This window comes from Manacus vitellinus, unplaced genomic scaffold (genome assembly GCF_001715985.3).
Source record: "Manacus vitellinus isolate BGI_N305 unplaced genomic scaffold, ASM171598v3 scaffold_8_pilon, whole genome shotgun sequence".
Lineage (NCBI taxonomy): Eukaryota > Metazoa > Chordata > Aves > Passeriformes > Pipridae > Manacus > Manacus vitellinus.
The window spans coordinates 4,150,019-4,167,377 of record NW_021940864.1 but is presented as its reverse complement, the minus strand read 5'-3'; the positions used below and the strand labels follow the sequence as shown (position 1 = coordinate 4,167,377).

The window sequence follows — 17,359 nt, the reverse complement described above, 5'->3', positions numbered from 1 at the left end:
AGTGTAACCTTCTTATAAATACTGCTGGGTGGAGTTGTTCCACATAGATGTGGGGGATTTGTCTTTTAAAGTGATGTTGTATGTTAGCACTGACAGAGGGATGACTTGGAACTAATGAACTGTGCTTTTGTGTACACTTACCATAAACTCAAATAAAGGTGTAGATTCAGCTTGTAGTAGTTCTGTTTCTTAAGTACATGCTTCAAATATTCATCTGCCACAATCTCATATTAATCTGTGTGCTTTGAGGTCATGCTCCATTTTGATTTTAATATACTGTTGTCCTTGTTGTTGGATGAACTGTCTACATGCATGAGAAGTAACTTTAATCATAGAATTTATGAGAGTTATTTATGTGAGTAAAGTCATGCTTGTGCCTGCAGCTTTTGAGCTATGTAGAGGGTGCAGTGCAATGCACTCCTAAGCACTGTCCACTGCATAAACTGAAAAAAATCCCCTTTTTTTTTGTCCTCTTATTCTTTCTCCCTTCCTCTTGGTAACATAAGTAATACAAAGATTACATGTTGAGTATAAATACAGCTCTAGATTGAAATATTGCCCCAATGGTCCAAGCCTTTTTGCCTTGCAAATGAGGTAAAGGGAACTTTCTTGGTCCACCAGCTGGAAATACAGGAGCAGGCACAGGCCACAGTCTCAGGGAAAAGTGAGCGAGCGGCAGCCTTAAAATCACAACAGCTGAGTTGGATCTACCTCAGTGTAACGGGAAATGTGCACCCAGGGCAGAATCTTATTAGTGTATTGTGTCAAGATGTATCAGAAGGACCTGTAATGAGGCCTGTAATGCGCTCTCTCACTGGAATCTTAATTGTGGGTGAATTATTTCTAGATCTGTGGCCAGGGAAGAAAGATACTCTGTTAATTCCAGGCATGTGGGCTATGACTATGGTTTTGCATGTCTCCGGACATTGTCCAGAAAGAAGTAAATAGAGCTGTTTGTCCAGAGCATTCACTTTGCCTGGATATATCTGTGCCTAAAATAAAGCAGACTGTGCTTACTTTTAAAGTGTCCAGGCATTCTTTTCACTCTTACGTTGTGTGTCAGGCCATTTATGGGGGAAAATTGGGTTTTGAACTAGTTGTCATTTGCCAGAAATGACTGCTAAGCCTTCTGAATTTTGTTGGAAAGATGCATTTGTGTGCCAAGCAGCCCACTTCTATCAGTGCGTGTTCCGCTATTGTAGCGATTAGAGAGCAAAGCAGTTCCGCCTGCCCTTCAAAGGTGTTTGTTTTAAATGGCATTGGCAAACTGCTTTGGGCAAGGGTGGTTTTAAAGCAGCTTTCAGATACTTGATGAATTCAGTTTAGAGAGGCTGGAGTGCAAGCCGTGGGCCAGGACTCAAATATAGGGGTCCTTGGTTCTGTTGTAGGTTAGATCTTTAAATTAATTTCTTTTGCAGCTGCAGCGTGTAGGAGTTATGGGAAGGGGGAAGAATGAAGGATAAGCAAGGTAGATTTTCAGTTCAATTTAAAGGATGATGGCAACTTCCTCCTTTTAAAATGCAGGTTTTGTGCCCTGCATGGTTAAAATTTGGGTCAGCTGCAATCCAAGGAATCCAGCTAATGAAAATACATCTAGGCAGGGACCTGGAAATCTGCTATCAAAGGAACTGGTGGGGAGGTGTGTGATGGAACTGAAAAAGGCCATAAGTGAAAGGATCACATGAAAGGGTTGATATGGCAACACACATAAAAAGAAATGGAAAAAAAATCTGTGGAAGAACAGTTACAGAGCAGCTTAATGAATAATACTTATTTTTAACTTAGTCTACTGTTAGTTTATGGCCATGGAACAATGTGCTGAGTACCTGGTCTTCTGTATCTTTTTTGTGGTGCTTGTTAGTTTTATTTCAGTATACTGTTGCCACACTTGTTCTGATGGTGTGGGTGGTTATAACACTGATGCCAAGGTTATAGTCCTTGTTTAGATACAACTAAGATAACAGTGATTGAATAAAGGATAGCAGCAGGGGGGAGGTATAGAGGCTGTTTCCTCTTCCTGAAGCGTGATATTTAATTATCTGCCTTACTACCTGTCCAGCCTAATATTATTCATTTTTGTTTAATTTATTTAAAATAAAAGTTGAAGATAAAGAAGGCAACTAAAACTTCTACAGACCTGAAGGAGAAATACTTCAGGGTAAAACTGCTGGGGTTTTGTTTGATTGGTTTTGTTTGGTTTTTTTTTTTTTAATTACTCAACAGTAGGTGAGCTGCAGGTCTCTGTCTGTAGGAGCATGTTAGCATGTGGAAAAGAAATGAATGGAGGAATGTGTTTTTTAAAGCAGGACAAATATATGATTTCATCTGTTGCCTGTTGTGAAGCTTTCTGTTTCTGTTATTGGCCTCTGATACACTGAGTGTCTTGTTACACTTTCTTAAGCCTTAAGTTTGGTAATCGGGCATGTTGAAGAAGGGAAAGAATACACTGCAGCTAGTCGCTATAGAGGATTGTGGCTTGTCTTGCAGGTGGTTGTTGCACATAGGAGCATCCCAGGCATTGATTTAGTTTTGCTGTTACAACAGGGCTCTAAATCAGGTGCAATGTCAGGAGTTGGTTTACCTACCGGTGTGGCTTGTAACCTGTACAAGCCCCTCTGCCTGCCGTGTGGACCGTGCCCCGTGTCTAAGGATGGCTTGGCTCGAGCCTGCTCGCGCTAGAAGGTGTGGGTGTTTTCCAGGGGCTCATTCAACTATGAGAAGCTTACTTAGCCAAAACTGGTGACCCTGCCTATTTTTGTAAAGTGGCTCACGATGAACACTTGTCAACCCTCTTCAGTCCAGGTTAGGGACACTGACAGCTAACATAGACACAGCTGACTTGTCTGTAATCCCTGGCCCTAGTGACCTACTTTGCTAGCACTGGATAATGAATCCTCGGGACAGGTCAGTGTGTTACAGACTTTGTACACTTGCACTAATTCCGTTTGAAACCACTCACTAAATCTGTTTCTGATAGAGCTTGCTTACACTATTTATTGATTTAGTAGGGGTATGAATAGAACTTGCCTCAGGGGGGGAAAAAATCCCTTTTCTGCTGTCTGCACTGGGTATTAACACAAGTGTAGTGTTGGGGTAGTATCAGCCTTCTTGAAAGTGTGTGCTTCCTCTATCTCAGTTTTTATGTCTCTTGGCCTTGCTTGTGCTTATTGCTTTTTCATTGAAGAAAAAAGGTAATTTTTCTAATTCTTAGTTATTTTTTGTGTCTTTTACCTTCTTGATTATCTAGTGTATATTTTCTTTCATGCTTTCTTCTTTTGGCTATGATAACTAACCAACATGTCCTGCTAAATGTAGGGTCTACAGAACTAGATAACCTGGGATTTTTTCCACTTGAGGAAAATGTATCTAGTATCAATTCAGTTTTCATTGCACTTCTTAGCTCCCACTTTCATATTGCTTGATGATGGCTGTAGACTGTACCTGAATGTTTTCTTGCTCCTGATGCCTGTTGCTGAAGGATTAATCATTGTGGTACAGTTGTTTTTTTCTGCTGCTTTTTCCTGACCATGCTTTGTTAAAGGTGAGGACTTGGTATTCAAAAGGAATGGAAGGAGATGGCTTACAGCCACAATTCTGTTCGAAAACAGGAGTAGGGTCTTGCTTCTGAAAATATGTTCTTCTATTTCAGCCTTTATTTGTTGGTGACTGTTCTTGGATTTGACCTTTGAAGTCCTCCTTGAGCCGTGCCTTGCCTTTGTGCTTATACTGTGATTTCCATTTGGGTCTGTGAGCTGCCCGCTGAGGATCTGGAGATCACTGAAAACAAGTTGGTTGCCTGTAAGCTTGTGTTTCCTCCACAGAGGCCTGGGTTTCAGTAAGGTGCTGGGATAAATATCCTGTTAGAATAGCCTGTCCTTTGGCAGTGCCACGTAGGAGCATGTTGCTGATGCTTCTGAGCTGACAAATCACTTGGCTAGTACCTAGGTGGTTATAACTGCTGTGCCTGGAAAATGGGACTGCAGTGTGCCCAGTACGGTGTCTTGTAGCCAAATCTGTACAGGGTCCTCCTTGCTGTTGATATATTTAGCAATGGGGGGTTGAATGCACATTATACAATGTATGTTTTTCACTCGTGGTTGCATTAGCTTCCCTGAAATTTTGTTGGAAGATTTATTTTTTTAAAAAACTCACATTTAACATATCGTGTCACTTCATGACTACATCTTCAGCTGTTTGTGGGTGAAAGGAGGATATGGTTTTAGTATTGTTGATAGAAAGAATCCATATTAAAAGTGGATGTTTTTGTGTGTGTTGTCTGAGTGTACACTGATCTATATTGCATTACTTTTGTTGCCCTTTTTGTGAGGGAGGGAGAGAATGAACTTTTTGCATTCAAGCTTTCCTGTGCTGCTAATACTTACAGCCACAAAAGCACTTATTTCTTAGCAGTGGCAACCTTTGAATGGTCTCATTTCAGCTGGGACAGTACTGGGTTCTTGGCTGGTTTCTTTGCCTGGCTCTGAATTGCAAGGACCGCCTGCAGATGCTTTGAGTGAGATCCATGTGGAAATTTCCAGTGTGAAGATGTGGGGGTAAAAAACACTTCCTGTTGACAGAGTACACTTCCTTACCTGACAGGCAGCTTTTGAGTTTAAAAGTGCATTATACAACGTTAAAACCAATGCTAGTGATTAAACTCTGGAGAGATTCAGGAGTAACACTTCTTACAGGTCTGGAGCGAGTGCACAGGTAGATTTTGTAAAGAGAACCACAGAATAATAACCTGTGTGGGCTTGATTTTTATTTTTACAGCTAACCCATTAAACTGAGATTCATTGTAAGCACCTGACTGTCTTTCTAACACCGTATCTAAAGCATGTAATGTGCAGCACTCCCTGGCTGCAGTGGTTGTCCCTGATTTTGATCACTGATTAACAGTTGTTGAACAAATATTCCAGTAACTGGGCTTTATCCCGCATTTGCATAATAATGTGTCTCTGAAATTCAGCTCTAGTAATCCATGCTCCTGTGTGATTGCAGCAAAATTGTGTACTTAGCCAGAAATTTAGCTTTAGCAGTCCATTCTTCTCCTGCATGACTGTCTCACAAACCTGTCTGCTGTTATCAGGCTTTGTGTTTCCCAAGAAGGTAACTGGATCTAGTTGCTTGTGCTCTGGAGCTGAGCATAATGCCATGTGTACTGTTGACTCAGGATCACTTGTACCATGCCAGTGTATTAATGTTTATAGTTGAAGTGCACATGTGCATGTTGACGGGTTACCTTCTAAAAATGAATTGATACCTGTGTACCTACCTAGGAAATAACTTAAATATGTGGCCTTAGACTAGTGCTTGGTACCTACTGCAGTCAGAATTTCTCCAAATCAATATAGAGAATGCTGTATGGGCAAGGTTGAACCTTAGTCAGCATCTTGTGCCAACTGCTGTGTCTTCTGTGTCAGTAAAGATGGGAGGATGTGCAACTGAGCCAGCCCTGGAACCGTGACCCTGGCTGTGCTTTAAAGGTGTAGAAGATGAGTGAAATGAGCAGGTGAAAATCTCCCTTGCAAAATGGGTTTTACACCCTGGCCACTCCTGGTTTTCTTTTACATGAACCACAGTGGTTTGGGGGAGCTGGTGTTCTGAACCTGAGCTTGGTTTCAGGCTGAGGCAAAGAAATGGATGGAAATTACTGTTCTCAGACACACTCTGTCGTGCATCCTACAGTGTCAAGTTTGTATTTAAAGACATTGAAACGGAACAGGCTGTTAAGAGTCTGAACTGGAATGCTCCCTGAAAAAGAAGGGGGACTAAGAAATTCAGCACTTTGCAAATGCTGGGGTAGGTAGATCTTCTGAGCATGCTTAAGTTTCCAGTTAAAAATAGCAGAGTATGTTGGGGATGGAGCAGACTACCTTTGGAGGACAGGCAATGCTTAACCATTGGTGTGGGAGTGAAGAAATTTGGCTGGAGGAGGAGGCATAGCTCTAGGGCAGAAATGGAATGTGACAGTGCTTTGTCAGCGCTGTCAGGCCCCAAGAACATGTTGCAGGGACTCATAGTAATTAGAGGTCAAATGCTAATGTTTTTAATCCTCTTCAGACATCTTGAAAGAATCAAGACCATCTTTGCAGTGTTTACTGGCATTTACCTATCTTTGCTTTCCCTGGTCAGTAGTAACTTGGATATTTGTGTGGAGTGCTGGAAAGTTATCCTAACTCATGAACACCCACAAGGGCAGTTCTCTCTTTGCCCGGTGAGGTCAGCTAACTTGCTGTCATTCAGCCTGGCCTGTGTCCTATCCAAGCTGCAGACAGATTCCCAGGGGGGCTGGTTGCCAAAGCAGAAAGAGAGATGTTGAGAATATGCTGCTGGCTCTTAGGTGACTTGAAACTCATTACAAACTTGTTCCTTGACATCTTGCCTCCCCTACCCCTTCTTCTTTATCTTTCAGCACGGAAAGACGTCATTCATGGCGGGTGATGCCATCATGGTCATGAGAGGCCTGACAAAGCTCAGTAAAGCAATCCTAGAAACCCAAGCAGGACAGCTTCGGCAGGTGCTCCTTGGGGGCGATGCAGTTACCATTGCAAGGAATCTCCAGGCCACTGCTGAGGAACAGTTCAGTTCTGCCCTGGGGAAAATGCAGGTAAGCAAAGCTCTTTGTGCACAGTCTAATCTGATAGTTTGCTTTTACTTCAGTACTTTTTTGGTTTTGTTGTGTAAGTGACTAGGAACTTGGATCATGAACAAAAATAGCTCGAGTACTGGATCGATAATACAAATGTTGCAATACTCTGGGAATTCTTTGGGATCTGTGGTGTGCCGTAGGTGCTTGGACAGGAATGGGAGAGAAATGTTACTGCAGAGTGTTTCTGTTTCCATTACTGAGTGTTTAAGACATGCTGGAAATGAAAAGTGCTCTGTTCACCTCATCTTGTCAAAGATCAAGCTCTTGCTAAGATTGGCGAGCAGCTTTGTTATTTAAAGTCTCCTTTAAACTTCAGGCATTGGTTACTACTCCTTGAATAAATGAATGAGCTCTTTTATAGTGCATTGGATTTATCTCGGTGCTGCTTGCTTTCTTGGCAGAATTGGTGATGTTTTTCAGGATGGCTCAGGGTCAGGTGTTTGCATGTTCATCACTTACAGCCCAGGCTGGATTTTCAGAACTGATTTTCAAATGAGGAACATTTTTTTTTTTTTTGCCCTATAATCAGCAGCTTCTGTCAGCAGAGATAGGGGTAGATTTATAAGAGCTTCACATTTGCTGTGTTACCATCTCTGAAAAACATGGGGCTTGTCTGAGGAACTCCTCTTTATTAAAAATTATCATCCTTTATCATCCTTTAAAAAAATAGTGTAGCTCAGATCATCTTTTTTGAAGCAGAAACTAATGAATGATGTTTTGACTTTTTTTAATGCAAAGACCTTAGACTATCATGGCAAATCTATAGCTTCAGTCCTAGAATCTAGGCCTGTATTTTCCTGGTTCTGTTTAAGCTTGCAGTAGAACTAACTTGTGTGTTTGTTTATGGACATAGTGCTTTGTCTTGCCATTGTCCTTCTTTTGCGCCCGAGAGAGAGGTGATGTTCTTCTGTTTCTGTGCATGTTTCTCTGCAAAAGTGAGGCCCCATGAGCACACCTGCAGTACCCTGCAGCCCTGTGTTCTGTAAGTGAGTTGCAAGAGAAGCTGTTGCCAAAGCAGGGCTTGGTAAGAAATCTAAAGGTACAACATTTTCTGTTTTGAAGAGAGGAAAGCTTTTACATTAGGTAACAGGGTTTTAGCTTACTGACATTAAAAATGTAAGTATGGAAGTAGAGAGGCCTTCTTGCTTGAAATAATTGGTCAGTACTGTGGCCACAGTCCCCATCTGTAAACATATTTTTCCTCTCCCTGCTGCTGTGATGTTGAAGTTCAAAATAGCATGAGACCTGCTGAATAACAGGAAAGACCATGTTCTGTTTTTTTTTTCTCCAGGGAAGGGAAATTTAATTAGTATTTAGGAAAGAGCCTGAAATATGCTGCCTGCTGGCCTGACCACAGCAGGATTTAAACTCCTGTTGACTGGTTGTAATAGTCATCAGTTATTCCATGGTATTGCCACTGCTGAGATGGGTAACTGGAATATGTCAAGTAATGAGTAAACAGGAGATAATGCTCTGCTGCTGACTTCATTTATTTTTTTATATTGAAAAATGGTGAGAAATATCTGGACTTAATGGGGCAGCTTTTGCAGGTCAGAAGAGAAGAAAGAAAATTGTCATGAGAAGCTTGCTTTGAGTGTTGCTGTGCCTGATGCTGTTATCCCTGCTTCAGGCACAAAATTTTATTTATTTTGGGATGACAGCAAGCCCTGCCATAGTTTAGTGGTTGAATAATGAAATGTGTTTTGCAGTTGGTTGTATCATGGCCATGAACTTACCCTGCCTGTAAGTAGGTATCTGGTTTTGCTTTGGGTGGCTTTGGGTTTGAAAGTGCTGATGTTGCTTGACTCGGGGGACAGAATGGGAGGAGGGAACATGGTAGAGGGAAGAACTGAATGTTACAAGGTTTAGTTTTTTGTTATCCCTCCTAGGTACATTTTATGTGATATTGCAACTCCCATCACCTCTTGTTACTGAGCAGTGTATTGCTTCCAGTGAACTGCACATTTAGTGACCCTTCAGTGTATATAGAATAAAGCATCTCTAGTTATGGGTATTTGAGAAGCTGTTAACAAATTAGTCCCATCAGTGGATTTAAAAGACTGCCAGAGATTCCAGGGGTCCTTGGTGTCTCCTTTTTCTTGTCTCTTACTGTGAATATCTGCAGTGCCAGTGTCTCTACAAATCATTGTGGAGACATGACAGCATAGTTGCATGCCCATCTCTGAGATTCATGGATGGTAGGGAGCATGTTTTAAGATCTTTTCTGAAAGTAATTCTGTTATTGTTTGCAGGAACTAGGCAAACAGCAGGAGAACTTTACTGATCTCAGTGAGGATTTTGGGAAAGACTATGACTTCTCAGCCCGAGAACCATCAGATGCTCCAATGGACTTCTCCACTGCCCCTGGCAAATCTCATGAACACAGCAGTGAAGGCCCTGCTTACTCTTACACAACAAATGGACCTTTTAGAAGTGTTGATATGACTGGAGATTCTGGTGTGGGTCAGAAGCCTTTCCCTCCCAAAATGGATGCAAGGTTATTTGGAGGCATTAGGGACCCTGGCAATCCTTTTGCTGCTCCCTTTGGACAAAATAGGGCTTTTCACCAAGACCATTCCTCTGTTGGTGGATTAACAGCTGAAGATATTGATAAAGCCAGACAGGCCAAAACAGGTTCAGAGCAGAAACCCTACAAACAGATGGTATGTTCTTTTAATTATGTTCTCAGTACTGTGGTTTCTATACTTGATTGTCCTTACTAACCTTCTCCTGTGTTTCTCTCATTTCTTCCTTTTCTGCTATTCCCTTTTATGAAGGCAAAAGAGGGAAGTATCAGTGCTCATTAGCTCTGATCTGTGTGATATTTGTTCTGTTGATAGCTTTTCAGGCTCTCTTTTCACAGTTGCCCCTTCTGTCAGATAATCTGATGTGAGAAGATGTTTAAAAAGCATACATAGGGTTAGACTTCCCTTTTATATTAATGGGAGCTCTCCTTTCATTCACTGGAATATGAAGACTCAATGTATTTATTGATATATGTTGCAGCAGAACTCACAGTGGTACTTGCCATCTACTCTGACCTTCTGCCTCCTTCCCCAAATCCATTATCAGATGCTACTGTGGGTGCACTCACCCAGGATATTGCCTCTGCTGCTGCAGCTGTTGTGTGTGGAGGAATTGTCTATGGTACTGAGAACCTGATAACCTTCCATGAGTTTTAGTTCCATGTGTGGAAAGGAGTTTGGGTTAGGATTGCGCAGCTTTTTCTGGGTTCAAAATACAGGGGCTGCTGAGCTGAAAGTAAAAATGGGGTTTCCGAACGTGGTTGTCAGCTCTTCTATCTTTCCCACCCTCTCATCTGCTCCTCTGCTTAGTGTGTGTTTCAGTTCAGGGTATGTCAGTTCTGGACTGTATTCACTTGACAAATCTCTCAACAGATATAAAGTTGTCTGTAGCGTAGAGTTGTTCAAGTGCTCCGAGTTGCACTCTGACTTCGCCTATGTGCCCAGTTAATTTGTGGATTTCTTTGTTTTTCCTTTCCCCCTCTCTCTGCTGCAGCTCAGTGAGCGGGCCCGGGAGAGGAAGGTTCCTGTCACGAGGATCGGACGGCTCGCCAACTTTGGAGGTCAGTTTGCACACCCACGTGGGCCGTGCCACTGCCCTTGCACCTACTGGTTAATGGCCGGCTGTGACAGTGCTCCTGCTGAAGCACTAGGTCCTTCTGTTTTCTGGTTAAGCTTTCGGTAGGAAAGTGCTTTCCCACAAACAACTAGTTAGCTCAGAGCTTGATTTGGCTTTTCCATTACTCTTAAAAAGTGTAGGGCAGATGATTTGGGAGTGCATAGCAGAGCTGCACATCTTCATGGTAGCACATACTAGACTGTGCTGTTTTAATGAAAGTGAGGTGCAGGTTGTTCCCCAGCCTGTACAAATACCCTGGTCCTGCACATGTGATTTCTTTATTGAGGAAACTTTCCTCCAAGTCCTTATAGTGTTGTTACTGTCAAGGAGAGATAGCTGGAGCAGCTGTTATTTTAAATAACCTTTCTCAACCTTATCCTTGCTATTTCTCTGAACAGTGGTTAAACATCAAACATATCCCTTTGGTAGTGCTTTTTGAGAGTGGGAAGATGATAACAGTCAAGGTTTGATTTACTGAGCCATTGCTTATAAACCCTTTTCTCCCAGGAAAGATGTAAATTCTGAGCTTGTAAGATCCAGCTAGCTGAAACCTAAGTGAATTTTACATGCAGAATGGGACTTACCATGTCAAAAAGCAACTAAATATCTTCAGAAATATTAACAGGTGATGCTCATATAATGTCTTATATCCAAAGCCATTGAAGGACTCATTCCTGAGAAAAAGGGAACTATCACAGTATGGCAGGTGGAAAGATGAATGCAACTAGTCTTACTTAACTAATCCTTAGGTGAGTTGTCTCTTTGTTGCTGTGGTTGGGGTTTTTTGTGACTGTAGTGTTTTGAGATGATAGCAGCCTATCTAGGTTGTGAGCAGTCTCTTGTGGCTCTTGTGATTCTCTTCCACAAAATTTGATAGAGAAGCACATGTACAAAGTAGACATCCTTGTGTTACAGATCCCAGAAGAAAGAAAAATAACCTGTCAAATGTAATTCAAATCAACTATTATATAAAAAAACAATTATTCTTTCTCTGTGTGTCCCTTTGTCAGACTAATATGCACACTAGGAGGAGTTGGGGGCGGGGACTGATTCTGTGCAGTGCAGGAATAAACAGCAAGTGAGTTTTGTGATAAGTTTTTCATGCTTGTCAGATTTCTTTAACCCTGTAGTTCACTGCAGGCACCCTTGCTTCACGGCATGCTTAGTATTCCTTAAAGGGAAGCAGGGTTCATGATCTGCTTTTTGGAGTAACAAGGCATCACTTTAAAACTCACCTGTTCCTAAGCTCTAGTAGCATACAGGTCTCTCTTCTAATCTAGCCTTGAATTTTATGAAAAGTGTCACAATACTTTTAGCTGTCATCTTCTGAATTCATCTGTTGCTGCTTGATGACAGCTGGTGGGCTGGTGGATGTGAAGTGGCAGATGACCAAATTTTCTGTGAACTTTTGGTTCCAGTGCTGTTGCTTTATGCTCCAGCTTTTGGCACCCAAGGCTGTTGCATGAGGGAAGGCTGACTCATGCTTCTAGGGAAAGTACAACTAACTACCTGTCTTCTCCTAACCTCAAGGTAGAAACCAAAACAAATAGCTTCATCAAACCAAAACCTCAAAGGGAGAGTAAGAAAGAAAGAGATTGTTTATAAGCAGCAGCTCCAGACTTATCTCTGTAATTTGTTTTTTTTTTTTTTGGTCTTGCTCTTCTCCTCCAGTTGTCTGCTTTATATGATTAAAATTGCTGGCAAGACAGAGGTCTTTGAGTGCTTTTGGGGGAAATCATGTTACAAAGAAGGTGTTCAGGTACTCTGGGCTCTGCAGTCACTTGTTAGCATTTATTGTTTGTCTTTCCCTCTGAATTTTAACTTGCAACAGCAAAGAGAAATAGTACAGTCAGTACAGTGGCTTAACAAACAACACGTGGTCTATAGGTAGTTTTTTTCAATTTAAGATATTCTTTGGTAATGTTTTGGGGCTTTTTAAAGGGGCATGTAGTAACAGAACAAGGGGTAATGGCTTTAAACTGACAGGGGGCAGGTTTAGAAATTCTTTACTGTGAGGGTGATGAGGCACTGAATCAGATTGCCCAGAGAAGTTGTGAATGCTCCATCCCTGGAAGTGTTCAAGGCCAGGTTGGATGCAGGGGACGGGGAAGACAACTCCATTTATAGTGAGGAACAGCTCCTGTTTGCTCTTTGCTCCAAGTTTAGAGTGTTTTTTTTTCTTGAGACATCCAGTGCAATTGTGAAACCCCATGAGCCAATTAGAATGTGTCTTTTCCTTACTGGCTCTTATGTGATGAGAAATGTTCTTTTCAAATTGCATTTTTGTGAAGCCTTTTACATGCTTAAGCCATGAAACATTAGCCGATGGCAGGAGCAGTGGCCTACCATTTGCTCTTACCTGTTTTTTTTTTTGTCTGAAGTTGTTGGTGAACTTTGGGTTATGGTTGTTTGTTTTCCTCTTAGACCATGAGCAAGGAAAGGCAGTGCTGTGTGCCTCTTACTGTCCTCACTGTCAGTCCTTCCTGGGTGTTATTCTCAGGAGTGATGCAAGAGGTAACATGTACAATATTTAAAGCAAGTAAGCTTTTTGTGCAGGATTTTTCTTGTGTGCTTCAGGGTGCCATCTTCATTTGAAGACTCCATTCTGGGAAATAAAATGGTTTAGGTGGATTCTTATCCTATAATCTCCACACTAGTCAAACTAGCATTTGACTCTGACTTTTTTTTGTTGTTGTTAAAACCCACTTTTTTTCTTTATTTCCATATTAGAACAATATCATTTTAGGCTTTAGGAGAAGATGGAAAGATGATGAGTAGGTCAAAAACAGAGTTCGTGTAGCTATTCGTAGGGTTCAGATAGTTGAATTCCCATGATATTGGTATATTCACACTTGAATCACGCCTCCTCTTGTCTTTGCATGGGTTTTTTTTGTCCTCCCCAGTGTTAGAGGGAATATTCAGCCATGTCTCAACCATGATGTCAGGACACTCTGGTGGGTGGTAGACAAATTAGTAACAGGAGGCAGAAATACTTGGATTGCAGAATTTGCCTGACTTCTCACCTCTTCTACAAGCAAAGAACATCTACTGGAAAGACTGAAGATCTTTTTTACCAACACTTGCATGTAATACTGAACTACTGTTTCTTTGTGATCAGCCCAACTGAACTCCTTTGTCCTTTATATGTATTTTTGTATGCTTCTTGCAGCAGCTGGAGTAACTGCTGGTAGGTGTATTTATAGCACTAAATATCATCCTTGATTTTTATTTATTTTTTGATTCCCAGGATTATAATGGACAAAACAGATTTTTCTGCAGTTTTTTGTTCCATGCTTGTTTTGTAGCCTGATGGGTCATCAGCTCCACCCACACAGTTCTTGATCTCATCTTTATTTCCATTCTCCCTTCCTCGTGTTATTTGATGTTTCTAAGCAGTTCCTGTCTCCCTCAATCCTGGTTCATGAGTTTACTTTTTAATGATATAATAAGATGAAAATTCAGGAAAATTTTGTGAAGTCTAGACCTAATGTGATTTTAACAATTTTGGGGGGGAAAAAAAAAAGAAAAATTGTAGCCTCTTGAGGTATGTTAGTAAAGTATATAGAGAACTGACTACTGCAGGATTCAGTTTGTCATGTGAGTGACAAGTGAGTGTGTGTATTGGGTTTGCATGGCAAGGTTTTGGCTGCGGGGTGGCTTCTGTAAGAAGCTGCCAGAAACTTTCCCCATGTCCAACAAATGGCTCCAAGACAGACCTGCAGCTGGCCAAGGCTGAGCCTGTCAGAAGTGGTAGCATCTCTGGGATAACAGTTAAGAAGAGGAAAAAACCTGCACAGTTGCAGCTGGAGAGAGGAGTTAGAGAAACAACTCTGCAGGCACCAAGGTCAGTGCAGAAGGAGGGGGAGGAGGTGCTCCAGGTGCTGGAGCCTGTGGTGAAGACCATGGTGAGGCATCTGTGCCCCTGCAGCCCATGGAAGGCCACTGTGGGGCAGATATCCACCTACAGCTTGTGGAGGAGCCCCTGCTGGAGGAGGTGGATGCCTGAAGAAAGCCGTGTCCCTGTTGGAAGTCCGTGCTGGAGCAGGCTCCTTGGCAGGACCTGTGACCCCATGGGGGCCCATGCTGGAGCAGCCTGTTCCTGAAGGACTGCACCCTGTGGAAGGGGACCATGCTGGGGCAATTTGTGAAGAACTGCAGCCTGTGGAAAGGACTCACATTGAAGAATTTTGTGGAGGATTGTCCTGAGGGAGGGATTCCACACTGAAACAGGGGAAGAGTGTGAGGAGTCCTCTCCCTGAGGAGGAAGGAGTGGCAGAGGCAACATATGGTGAAGTGACTGCAACCCCCATCCCTGTCCCCCTGTGCTGCTGGGGAAGGGAGGGAGGTAGGGAATTCAGGAGGAAAGTTAAGTCCAGGGAGGGGTGGGGAAAGGTGTTTTATGATTCAGGATTTCTTTCTCATTACCCAACTCTGACTTGATTGGTAATAAACTAAACTGATTTCCCCAAGCTGAATCTGTTTTGCCCATAATGGTCCTTATCTCGACTCATGAGCCTTTCATTGTATTTTTCTCTCTGCTGTCCAGCTGAGGAGCTGGCAGCTTGTACTGCATGGTGCTTGTGGTGTTTTACGTGACTGAAACCAGGGCACATGCTGCTCCAGGGGAGGGTCTCACCCACCCCTGGGCTTGGCAGGCTGAGCAGAGTGATAACAGTCCATTCAGTCTTCTGTTTGTTTTGTTGTGTCAGTTGCTGAGCAGGAGGATTTGTCCTGAGCAAAACTGGGTCCAGATCATCTCTTGATGGCCTTGGTTTGAAGTGGAACAGATGCTGGAGATGCCTGGAAAATGTCTGAAGGGCCACACTACTGGTATAGAACCAAGTGGCCTTTTCCAGACCTGAAATAATCTGTCTGCATAAAGTGCAGAATGCAGGAGAGCAGCATTTTGGAAGTGCTTAGGGAAGTTATTTTTCAAGGTACTGAACCATGGCTGTTCAGCAATACTGAAAACTGTCCCAAAATGATTAATCTTGGAGGAAACACACATCTTGCAGACAAGGAAAATGATGGACATCAGGAGCAACTTGTGCAAGGTCAGTAGACTAGAGACCCAGAGGAGGAGAGTGCTTTTGTACAGCCATGCAGATTCTTTGGAGGGCTGACTTGTTCCTGGTAACAGGTGAACATCTGGCAGTGTGTGGTGGGTTGACCTTGACTGGCAGCTAAGCCCCACATAGCTGCTTACTTGTTTCCTCCCTCAGCATGAGGGAATAGAAAGAGCAAAAGGGAGAAAATTTGGAAGTTGAGATAAAGATGGTTTAACAGGTGAAGCAAAGAAAACTCCATGTGCAAGCAAAGCAGTGAGAGGAGTTCATTCATTACTCCCTATTGGCAGGCAAATGTCCAGCCACTTCTTGGGAACCAGGACCTCAGCATTTGTAGTGGTTACTTGGGAAGGCAAACAGCATAACCCCAAATGTCCACCTTTTAATTCTCCTTTCTCCGAGCTTTTACTGCTGAGCAGGATGTTATATGGCATAGATATCCCTTTGATGGATTTGGATCAGCTGTCCTGAATGTGCCCTCCCAGCCTCGTGCCCACACCCAGCCTGCTTTTTGCAGGGCCAGGGTGGGAAAAAGCCTTGATGCTGTGCAAACATTGTCCATCAAGAGCCAAAACACTGATGTCTTATCAACACTTTTAGTTACAAATCCAGCACACAGCATGATAAAGGCTGCTGTGAAGAAAACAAACTCCTATCTCAGCCAGACCCAGTACAAAATAATCCAGTACAAATAACAGCATTTTTTGTGTTCAGATAATACATGCCTAGACCACGGGTGGGTGTGTGAAAGAGGCCTGGAAAACAAATCTAGTGGCATTTTGAGAAATTAGTGTTGTGGCCCTGAACCCCCCTGTCCAGTACTTGCTTTCTGAGCCCTAGAGTGTTAGTCTGGTCTGTAGGATGAGGAAGGGTGAAGTTTTCCACAATCCCAGAGGTAGAGTTGTAATTACCTGGTGGGAGAGAGGAATAACTCAGTGCAAGATGAGGGTTACCTTGTTTGTGCCCAGACTTCCCTGCTAATGTGACATTAGCTCAGCTGGTTAGAGCATCATGCTAAAAACAACAAGGTTGTGGGTATGATCCGTGTATGGGCCATTCACTTAAGAGTTGGACTCGATGATCCTTGTGGGTCCCTTCCAGTTCAGAATATCTGTGCTGTGATTTGGGTCCACAAAACGTGTACATGTGTTTCCTCCTGCACATGTGCAAAATACCATGTGCTGGTCAGCTCTGCTTCCTTCATTGTACTGTGTTTTGTGGTTGTTTTACTTGGGAAACTGTCCAGTAGTGCCTCAAGGACGGCTTGGGGTGCTTGGAAAACAGGTGCACCCAGTACTGCCAGCAGTGTGGGAGTACGGCATGGTGGGATGCATCACTGCTGAGGAGATATGAAGGAGCACCATCTGTTCTGGTTGCCCATGTCATTTATTATCCAGAAAAATAAATATTTTGAGATTGGGAAGGCAATGAGACCTTTGGTAGTATGGATTACTGCATGATTAGATCTGTGCCTCATTTAATCTTCAGTGGCTTTGATCTGTTTAGTGGAGGCAGATAACGCTTCTTTTGTAGCTGTAGCTTAACCTGTGGCTGTGAATCAACGCCCTGGAATTCACTGCTTGCCAGAGAGATAGTACATGTGGAGTGCTGGTGTTTTGTCTCCTGGTCTTACTGTTGCTGTGCAGGATTACTCTCCAGCCCAGCTCCTTGGAATTGCAGGTTACAACACTGCTTGCATAAGGTGAGCCTCGGAAAGAACATGTTTCTGTTCATCATAGTCAATGAGTCTGTGGAAGTCACAGACAGCTAATGAGCATGAATAAACCTGAGTGCTTCGACAGGGTTGCAGAGCCTTAAACTCTGCTGGCAGTGACTTCATCTAAATACAGTTTTGCTTCCCCCTGCTGTGGTGGCATGGTGGGAGGGGAGAGGGATGCTGTTCTTTCCTGAGAATTGTACTTTGAGAACCATGTTTGTGAGTTGTTTTCTTTTCCCTTTCTTCTAAACTCCATGATTTCAGTTTACAACAGGACCTCAG

At 42.8% G+C, this 17,359-nt stretch overlaps 1 protein-coding gene across 1 annotated transcript in view; it reads left to right on the top strand.

The window, feature by feature from the left end:
• The first annotated feature begins 3,654 nt into the window (after positions 1-3,654).
• COQ8A (coenzyme Q8A) overlaps positions 3,655-17,359 on the top strand; it is a 34,966-nt gene continuing 21,261 nt past the window's right edge. Inside the window, exons 1-4 of the mRNA XM_008934802.3 lie at positions 3,655-3,798; positions 6,416-6,610; positions 8,905-9,315; positions 10,172-10,238. Coding sequence (XP_008933050.1) covers positions 6,434-6,610; positions 8,905-9,315; positions 10,172-10,238 — 655 coding nt within the window. The 5' untranslated portion in view covers positions 3,655-3,798; positions 6,416-6,433. The remainder of the gene's footprint in view (positions 3,799-6,415; positions 6,611-8,904; positions 9,316-10,171; positions 10,239-17,359) is intronic.